This window comes from Clavelina lepadiformis, chromosome 1, assembly GCF_947623445.1.
Source record: "Clavelina lepadiformis chromosome 1, kaClaLepa1.1, whole genome shotgun sequence".
Taxonomy (NCBI): domain Eukaryota; kingdom Metazoa; phylum Chordata; class Ascidiacea; order Aplousobranchia; family Clavelinidae; genus Clavelina; species Clavelina lepadiformis.
The window spans coordinates 11,444,220-11,455,148 of NC_135240.1; the positions used below are offsets into that span (position 1 = coordinate 11,444,220).

A 10,929-nucleotide genomic window follows, 5' to 3' on the forward strand; every position below is an offset into this window, starting at 1 on the left:
GTTTGATAAACAGATTTCCTTTCGTTGGTTGGCCAAACAGTCCGAAAAATTTGATGTCCTTGATGACAAACAGAGTGTCTGTCAAAAATAAAATGGTTTGAAAATATCGCTAAAAGTGGGCCTGTAAAATTATAAGACGTTACACAGAGCACTTCACAATGCTTGATGTTTAAGATCAAAACTTTCGGAAAACTCGGTGGTATTTATACGTTTGTTATCTTCCAACAGTTTCATGGAATTGCTTTCATCGCATATTTCTAAAGCTTTTAGATTACAAAATGATGGGCTTCCTTTTACTGCCTGATTTATACGCTTCCTCAATGGATTTTGGTTACTGGGTTGACGAAACTCCTTAATTATATGGTATTAGGTCTATTTTAATCTAAGGCAATTACGCAGCCAATTTGGGCATGCACGTACTTTCTTAAAACACAGCACTAAACCAGTTAAGTTCCCTGTTTAATAAATTATTCAAAGCAAAATCGCATGTTTCGTGACAAAACTTTGTTCAGTCATTTGCTCTACTTGTCAGTTTTAGGTAAAACACAAGCACTCTTAATTTTGAAATTAAAGCCGGAAAATCAGTGTTTGTCTTCTAAATTTTTGCACGATAAATATGATATGATGCCTGCGAAGAACGCAAAACTTACCATATTTAAAATCTTATGATTGCTAAAATCTTTCATTTAACCATGCACTTTTAAATATTTATCGATATTGAATTTATATTTTTCATGAGCTTTTTCACCGACGCACCTTTTCTGAATAAATACCTCAATACGTTGCGGTTATCGTAAACGTAACAAGGTACGTCTTCCGATACTCAACAACGCCTATAAGATCCTATTCACGCATGACTAAGCCAGCGGTTGTTTTTGCTTTGGGATAACTCCTCAGGATTTTTTTCTGATTGCAAGATAACGGAAGTTTGAAGTTTAGCGTCATCTTTTTATTGGCTAAACAAAACTTGCGAACGTGTTGAACGTTTGAGTATAAGTTTTCGGGATTTTTATGTCAAACGTGCAATAACCTTATTACTTACCGCATTAATCGTGGACTTATGTAGTCGCCAGGCAGCTGGTTACGTTTTCGACAAGTGCATAATTGGTTTTCATTTTATTGGAAGTTTGAAAGATAAATAACAATAATAATATTTCAACGTCTCTCGTCCCATCGTTGCTATAGCAGCCACGCACCTTATAATGTCCAGCGCGGCTATTCAGATAATGCTGGTTATTATGCAGCGCTTACAAGACAGGAAAAACATGCGGTTGTGCAGAATCCCAGTCAGAATCTCGACGCAAATATGCGCGGCTGAAATGATTGATTGTGTGGTTTTCGTAATTGGAACGCAATTTCCTAAATCCTATCACTTTACAATAAAATCTTAACCTATATCCTTTAAAATCCTCCTTGAAAAATCAAAGATTCATAATTAAAATCTTATGCTATAGTCAACCGCAACCTAAGCACATTCAGAACAGGTGCTGATCAAAAAAGCACTCCGTCTCGAAAATATCGCGTTTCTCATGAAGTACAAGGAACTACATGTTGTTGTGCCTTGGATTGCCTACTCCTGATATCGCCACCATAATCAAACACGCTGACTATGGCATTTTGAAATTATTAGTAAACGTAATAACCGACACGGGATGGTGGTAGTTCAGTCTTCACCATTAAAGGCTGTATTTCAATAATGTAGAAAATCATCAGATTTTTGGCCTAATATTGACTCTTTTTGAAACGTGAAAGAATAAGTTGACTTTAGTGCTTGAAGCAATGTGCGAGTCTCTAGAAACTATGAAAATACCAGTGGTCAAATAAATTCATCAATGTTGCAATTACAGTAAAAACTTGAAATTCAAATTTTGTGTAAATTATGTATTTTAAAACGTATACTCGTGAGAAGCACTTATACACACAATGTGAAGCACTTACAAACAATATATGTATTGAACTTTTAACTAGCTTGGTCGTCACCAATAAGCTTAAATGTAGAAACAAAATCGCAACAAAAAATGTCACCATGAAACAACAGAAGTTAAATTTTCAAGAAGATGTCCAACTATTATAAATAAAAAGTCTATTGACACGTTTTGCATTACGTTTCCAAAACACAGAGCAGCATACAATGCTAATTAGCAAGCCAAGTGTTGGAAATAGAATAGAAAGTAACATATGTAGTGTGCTAACAGATTTATTAAGTATTACCCGTCCGCCGTCTCTATTGTCGTAGTAACATTTATAGTTTGAGTTGGCGGAACCCCATCGGTATGCATGAAAGCAAATATCCGCTGTAATTGTGGATACGTTGTTGGGACAAACTGACGGTAAATAAGAGCAACGTCTGTACAGGGAATCTCTAGTTATGAAATTAAGTTCGCTTTGGTAAAGCAAGAGTGGATTACTTTCGGTTTCTCTGTTGTTTGAATCAGTGTCTGGCATTATAGCAACTTGATCCGGAGAAAAAATTTGACTTTGAGTTGGCAAGAACCGATTGCTGCTGGCTAGCGTCATCGAGTGAACACTTACAGTTGTCAGATTTTGTTGAACAATTCCACTGTCGTCTGTTTGTGATGTTGCGCGTGGAATGACGTAAATTTGAAGACAAGGAAACTGGTGAGTTACGCCATGATTAGAAACAGCGCCTACACGGCAGCTGGTCTTGCTATTCAATACGGTATTCACCACTGCGAATAAAACAACAAAAACCTTACTATAAACCAACATAAGCAAACGCACCAGTTATGTACCGTCATAACAACGTTAATGTGTGATCATTTGGCATCCACATTTATTTTTCCGCCCAAATTTCACCTGTGCAATTGGCCTCCGTGAAGTAACTGCCTTCCATGGCCGGAATAACTGTCATTGCTGTGAAGATGAAGCCTTCCATTGATCCAATGAAAAGCAGGGTTGCAAAGGCGAGAAAAACCTGAGTGAATTCGGGCCATACCATCGCTCGAACTCGAATTCCTGGGACAGGAAAACGAAAGGATAAATACGACCTCACAACACACTGCCATCTAAAGCAGTAGAAATTTGGACTATCAAATTAATGTTTACATGTCAACAATCGTAAGGTCGTTCGTTCGCTTGTCTGTCAAACATTTATTTGTGCGTTCTGGCATATGTTTCATACATGTTAATGACATGTAGTACAGTCAAACAATTTGTTTACCAACCGCTATGGTGTATTTTCACGTTGACAGGTAGAAATCGAACAATTTCTAGGATACCGGTTCTGATATTGTAACTCACCGTGTATTATACTGTACGTCCGATGGTCTTTGTGATAGTTGAACGGAACAAAATGTTTGCGTTACAATGTACTTGGTAACTTATCACAAGGGAAACCCCGCTTATCAAACATTAAGGATTGGTGAAATATTAAACTGGCAGACAAAAAACAGGGCGATACAAAAATTGGAAAACCCCGTTTTGAAAGAGCAAATTCAAAACCATACATCATTCAAAAAAAGCGTTTTATGAAGTAATCGTACTGTGGCCATCCTGTTAATTGGTCGAGCTTGTTTATGTCACGAACGGAAACAATTCACAACAGGTTTGCGGTTAATTGAAAACATCACTAAAATTTCTGAATAACACAACATTTCAAATTTCAACTTTACTCACCTTTCAGCTAGAATGGTTTTATAGAGAGTACTAACACGTTTCGCAGAAAATAACACTAATAAATAACTAACTGCCTAAATTTCTGCGCTTTAGTTGAAGGAGTATTTCATCTTGTTATACGTGCTTACTCCATTACACACCATACGGACAAACTATCAAAATTTAGGCCCTTAGTCTTTTTAGTTAAAATTTTCTGTCCCAACGCTGTGCTATATAAGAACTCACGTTTGTCATACGAGCGGATTATTTTGCTTCTACCGATATGTTGAGCTTACTACGGCCCTCAAAACGGTAAAACGCCTGGACAATAGGAAAATATTTACTTACCTACTTCTTTGGAAGGGGCAGATTTCACGGAACGCACTGATATTGACATGCTGGCTTAGAATCCCAGTATGACAAAACAAAACCCTATTTGAAAACACAACAGACAAAAAGAGCTTCGTGTATCGCTTGTTGGGTCGAAACCTTCCTCTTCTTACACCTCACTCGCTTATAAACCCTCAGCTACAGTGTGACTGCGGCCAGGAACTGTTTGTCTTTATGCTAGATGGCGTTGACAGACGTCACGCGCCGACAAATACCTATGTTTGGTTAAATGTCAAAAGCTGATTGAAAATGATGTCACTATTTTAAGGCGGAAACTGTGATGAAAACGATACAAGCGTTTTTAGCATTTATTGAAGCACGTGTTCCGGTTAAAGCGAGTGCTCTTCCCTTCAATCAATCCTAACGCATTTATTTTGGATAAATTTCAACAATTAGAAGTCTTGTGGTGGGTTTTTGTTACCACGCTTACAAATGTAAACGACTTCGACGTGAATTATACATAAATTGGAAAATGAATTAATTATTTTTCTGGGCATTACATAGAAAAAATCGATTGAAAGTTTATAACACTGTAGCGTTTTCTTACTTGTTAGATTTCGAATACTTTAACAAGGATGACGCTAATTCACGTCGTTGCTGTAATTACATGTACCGTAAGTATCATCTATAAGCTCAGCTTTTACACGTGGACAATATAGAAGATGTATAGGTCTATATACTTAACAAACCTTAAGGCAGTCAGAGCGGTTTCTTGCAAGATAAAACTAAAAGCATTTCCTTGATTTGTCTATTAAACTAAAGAGATGTACGGATTGCATGTTCTCGCACATGCCAAAATTCTGCCCGACCTGATCCCAAAGCCTTTACATAAGCCAAATCACAGAATAAGAACCCTACCTTTACACTTGTGGTGATTTCTAATGCATATTTTTAACACATTTAACATTTAAAGTTAAAAAATTATGGAAAAAGTTTGATTTTTACCCCGTGGTAACTTCATGTTACAATAGAATTATTCCGGTAACATTATGATAAACCTGCGGTTTGATGGACATTTCCTGTTCCCTGATGTCAGCATACCACATGTGTGACGTTGATGTTAGACGTATAGACTTCCATTTAAACGTCAACGTCAAGGTTGTTGGTCGAGTTTGTTTTGTCAACAAAACAAAGCTAACTCCGTCAGTGTTATAACACTGGCTGCACCGCCAAAGGTGGTCATGTTTCCGCCAATATAATTTAAGTGGTTTGGAAGGGACATTACTAGACAACGCCACACAAACGAGCTTTTTCCAAAAAAATTAGTTGTTCCACTTATAGTCCGAAGTAAGTTCTATTTTAATCTCATATAATAAATAGCAACCTTTATTGCTTATAACCATTATTATGTGAGCATGTTAGCAGATTTGCATACAGTGCCAGTTTTAGAGATTTCTTCATATTAGCTATTTATTTACCTTGCCACCATGAAGGGTAGTGGGTATTTCCTGCATTTCCTTCGTTTCGGCCTTCATTCAAAATGGATTGTGCAAGGCTGTTTCTTCGCTTCGTTTTAAAATTCCAAATCTTTGTATCAAACTGGCTGGTACCTTTCTGCCACATTACACTTAAATGCGAAAATTTCTTTTCACTCTGCAGGACACTGCCTTTATGTAGTGTTATATGGGAGCGAAAATCGTTGCTAAAATATAAAAAGCGCAATTGAGGTTCCAACTGTTCAATGTTGTCTTCACGGAAATCGTAGACAGTATTTATCTTTCATGTATAATTGAAGGCAAAACATCAACACTTTAAAGACTGTTGATAAACCAAATACGATCTTGTACAGCTTAACCGTTTCTTTTTCTGCCGCGGGCAACGTGATCCCACTAATGTCTTAAATTTTCAAAAATCTCTTTTCAAAAAGCGTAGATTCTGTTATACTTGTCTGTATCTAAGTAGCAGAGAATTGTTTTAATTTTACGAAACATACTGTAGGTTTACAATATACATGACAATGCCTACACAATACAATATACTTGCTTCTACCTTCTGTCTGATGCACCTTGCATGATAATTTGAGTAAAAAACGCAGGAGGAAATATTATGCATATATTTATAGAACTATCCCGGCTAAAATATCAAATTGATAAGCGCATGATTTTAGCTGTACCCGCATTTCCAATCTTCGACTTCTAGCAGTTATGAGTTTATAAGCCTTCATGAGGTCTTACAGCCAGACACTTTTCACTTACTGTCCCTGAGCTTTCATGCATCATTAAAAACAAAAATCGCCTTTAAAAAGGCGTTCTCTAACGGTCATGCTTATAGAATTTAAGCATAACAAACGCCGATTGATGCCCGGATAGTGCTTTACGTTTTGGGTAGATAAAATTTGTCATGGACATCTTTACGGGTTTTATTTAATTGCAAAGTGTAATAGCCAACCCATTAGAATTTCCCTGTTTCACTTAGGCAAGTCAAGGCAGGTCAAAGTTCTCACGACCCATTGTATTTTGGTCGTTCTAAACAACATTTCTCGCTTTTAGCTTGCATGTTTTTTAATTAACTGTACTTCATTATAGGCCTAATATACACTTGAAATCACTTATATTTTTATCTTATATGGTATAGGGAAATTGTAAGGTAGAAGTTTGTAAATATTGAAACCATATTCCACACATACAGTATCTTTTTTTTATAAAAATAGATATTGTACGCAGGAGGAATTATGTGAAATTTCCAACACTTAATTGTTAAAACGATGTTTTGCGATGCTTATAGAACTACATTTTCTGTTTTGTTTTATTCATACTTATTTAGATATATATACAGTATATATATATATATATATATATATATATATATATATATATATATTCACATATATAACGTAAAGATAACATTATGGCAATCTACGAAATTTTTATTTATTACAAAAGCTATTTTTAATTTTTTTTTATGTAACGAATTTGTCTTAATTTTATGTAATCGTTAGTTTTGCATTTGTATAACATATTAAATTGCATGGAAGTCCACAAAAGAGCCGGCTCAAAGCTTTTGCAATTTTTGTCATTCGTACCATACAGCACAAACTTGATTTGTTTGCAAATAGGCCTACTAGTAAGCTATACTGTAAGTCATAGCATATTTTATGAAAGTTTATGGTTTTCACGAAATACCTTCTTTTTCAGGATTTGTTATACCAAAACAAACAACCCCGGTCGAAGTCAAATAAGTCCTTGCTATATTTTAATGAAATCAAACCAAGTTTTGTTTAAAATGTAGACCGCCTCTCATTATGATTTTGTAAAGTTTGATCCGATGATTTTTGGACAAAATCAAGGCCAGCTTGCGCTATCATGACATAATAATCGGTAACCAAATGTTAACGACGACACGATTTGCCAATTGAGAAAAGATTTCCTTTAAATGTGAAAACTTTTCATCTGTTCTGCGCATTTTCCAAAAAAACTGCTCTAAAATTTCAACGTCATTACAGAAAACGATATCATACTTATATAGTGTATATTGTAGCCCAGTTTACATTTAGGTGCTGTGAAATCATTGACTGGCCATATGTAAGTTCTGCTTCTGCTCGATGCATATTTCACCGCAACAAGTGGCGGGAACAAACAGCGCTCCCTCGCATATGCTGTACCTCAACCTTTTCCTTGTCACTTCCTCGTACATGTTACGCTTAAAACTTCATGTCTGCTGCAGTTTTTTCTTTTCGTTATCTTTCTGGACGTTTGAGGGTTTACCTTCCAGACTTTCCCTGCTTTGTTGCGACGAAGTTTGCATAATAATCAACACTTTATGCGGCCAACAATAATCAATTACTTTCAGCCAATCAATACCGGAGAAGAAAGCTCAAATTATGACGAAATTCTTTGCTGAGGCCAAGCTTTAGCGATGAAACGTTTTAGCGTGAAACCCTTTTAAATATAAAGTACAACAAAAACAAGATACTTTCAATGCCAACGTAGGTTTCTTGAAAACAGTCAGCATGTTTAATGTCGGCAGTCTCTCCCATAAGTTGAACCTTTTTGAACATGATTCGTAATACAAGCAAGCGTTATTGATTTTTCATGAAATTATTTCATAAAACTGTAATTTAATTTTGTTCCACAAAAATTCAATATATTGTCCGTAACAACACAACATGCGTTACTGTAGCCCTTGCTCTGAAAATAGTCACATTTCGCAAATTTTGAAAAACGTCTTTTGAAATTATGGTGACGTTGATGTTACTGATGTCATTGATAGCCTTACAAAGACCTTACTAAATTAAATTTTGACATTTTTATTCAAGGTACAAAGGCCTTAAGATTGCAAACAAATGGGCTTATACATATGCATGTGATTTTAGTTGGCCCATGTTAATACCTTGTCTAAAGAGGATTATGGTCATTTCCAGAATCAATTTATTGATTTTGGCTGTCGAGACCTAAAAACAAAATTTATTTGTGACATATATCTTGCGAGATATTCATATAATTACAAGGTAAGTAACAAACCGCAGAAACTGTTGACAGCTGTTTTTAATGTTGGCATATTTTTCCGAGAATATTTACAAATTGCAGAAATTTTTAATATGCTTTCTCGAAGCGGATCATGTCTTTGGTGAAAATTTCAAGTGAATGGCTTGCAAGAGACCACATCAAGTGGGTGATCGGCTCCACCCACGAAAGATTCAACCTAGGACCATTAAATCCAGGACAATTCAACAAACGATCTATTAAACCCAGTAATTTTCAACTCAAAGACTATTCAACTTACAGACGTTGATTGAGTCGTCCTGGGTTTAGTCGTTCTATAGCGGGGGTGTTCAAATGGCGGATCTCGATCCGGATCCGGATCTTTTCAACTTTTTTTGTGGATCTTCCAATGTAGTTGCAGCTGTAGCACACTTCACTTTTGACTTTTACAAAGTTATTGATATGTTGTAGGCCCTACAACAGGGGTGTCCAACCCGTGGCCCGCGGGAATATTCTGAGTGGCCCGCGCGGTATTTTTCGAAATGACTTATATTATATCAACTGAATAGCCTACGTAATTTATGGCGAACTTACTTTCCGAGAAATTGGCATTTATTGTTTGGTTACTACTTTCTGACAGTCATGTGGAAAACTCGCTTTCCATTGCTACATCGTCCATCTCACCGAATATTGCCAAACTTGTTAGAGAAAAACAGTGCTAAACTTCACATTGAAAAGTCGACGTGTAGTACAAACTTTGTTGACTTTACTATATCTTGGTATGTTTATTGTTCTTATAATTGTAAAAGAGGATAATACGTATTTCTAAGATTAGAATTTTGGTGCGTGGGTTTTAATTAGAAATTAGCAGTAAACACTCAAGTGGCCCGCGCAATCATTCGCAAATCGCATGTGGCCCTTTGGCCAAAAAGGTTGGACACCCCTGCCCTACAATATAGGGTACATTCACATAAATTAAAGCACCACAACAATTAAAGTATATCCTATATGTTTACTATTCGTATTTAGTTGATCATCATGTTGTCAGGTTTGGCTGTGGTGGATCATGGCAGAAAACATTTGAACACCATTTTTCTATAGGTTTGATTGTCCTGGATTGAATCGATCTGGAAACCATCAAGTGTTCATGTAAAACTTGCATGTGTTCATTCATTAAACTGTGAATGTTAAAAGGGGAATGGCACCCTAGTTTGACTTAAGCTATACCCGGGTTTGGAATATTGGAACCACTTGGTGTCCTTCATAGAAGAAATTGCATGGGTTCAGCCAAACAGTTGACGTTAAAGTAGTAGGCTAACTTCTTTTAAAACTGTTGAAGCCACAGCAAGCGATAATACTTTTAAAATTATCAAACAAATAAATTTTCCGGGCTTGTTGAAATAATACGCAGGAGCTTATTCTTTAAGATTTTGAAGAAACTTATATTTACTCCTCGATAACTTTTTGTTATGTGAAACACCCGTTTTGGGGCATGCTATATAACAGCGACGATGGGACGGAACGCATGATAGAAATGATGTATGGTTCACTATTTCTATGTTAAAAAATTGAAATTTATTGTCAAAACTGCTTTTGTCGTATTTTCGCGCTACAGTATCTTAGTCTTTTTATACTCATTTTTCATTACTGTATGCAATTGACAGCTTTGTATTCAACAATAAAGTTGCAATTGCAACTTTCATGACATACCGTTGAAATCGTCTTGTTCGCTGGTAAGCCATGAGACAAAAAAATCACTTATGTGTTAGTTTGTTACCTTGTTGTTACCTCATTAACGCGACATTTGTTAAAATTTGTGCTTTCATCCACTTTGCGATTTTGTTTACTTGTGAATATGTTTGTTTACATTCGTTGATGTGCATAGCGATTTCTTTATAGTTACAAGGTTTATTTTTTGTACCTTTATTCTCTTGTACAGCATTGTCATTTGATTTTCACTTTGCTGTGACTCATCTCATCAAGTAACTAATTACTTCAAGTCACTGTTTAGCAGTTCGTTTATCATCATTTTACACGTGCGTGTGATGCCGACGGGAGCCAATAGCTCTGGGTCTTACCTATTGTAGAATATTTGAGGCTGCATTGAATGAGCCATATGCTTTACTCTCGTCAAGAGTGAAGGAAAAAGTAGCCTTATTATGTTTTTGTCACTTTGCGTTATGTCTAAAAACGCACGTTATGCATTTAATGGACTCATACTTGAGAAATATATAAGAGACCTTTCCGTCCCTCAAAACACCTTCAAAAAGGTACTTTGTGCTGTCACATGAAGTTTCCTTGCATGTTGAGCCTTGTTGAATGTTCAGAAGAGGAGGCGCAGCGTCAAGTTTAAGAACAACCGATATAACCTTTTTTACAATCTTATACAAAAGTTTTGATAAACAAACTTTTTATCAATTTTAAGGCAATTAATAGGAACATGACTGCAAAAAACCTGGGTGTATGCATCTGATTTTAACTTGGGTTATGCATGTGCAAGGTT

General features: G+C 36.0%; 1 protein-coding gene across 2 annotated transcripts; it reads right to left on the reverse strand.

Moving 5' to 3' along the window:
- Positions 1-1,652: 1,652 nt before the first annotated feature.
- On the reverse strand, positions 1,653-6,800 carry LOC143469333 (uncharacterized). Of its 2 annotated transcripts, none has more exons than XM_076966994.1 (3): positions 5,424-6,800; positions 2,818-2,976; positions 1,653-2,690 (listed from the first exon to the last, which is right to left on the reverse strand). In XM_076966994.1, the coding sequence occupies exons 1-3, from the start codon at positions 5,566-5,568 to the stop codon at positions 2,050-2,052; spliced, it is 945 nt and encodes a 314-aa protein (XP_076823109.1). In that variant the 5' UTR covers positions 5,569-6,800; the 3' UTR covers positions 1,653-2,049. The 2 variants fall into 2 exon arrangements, with proteins under 2 accessions (XP_076823109.1, XP_076823117.1); XM_076967002.1 differs by lacking the exon at positions 5,424-6,800 and adding an exon at positions 3,964-4,686.
- Between the last annotated feature and the right edge of the window lie 4,129 nt (positions 6,801-10,929).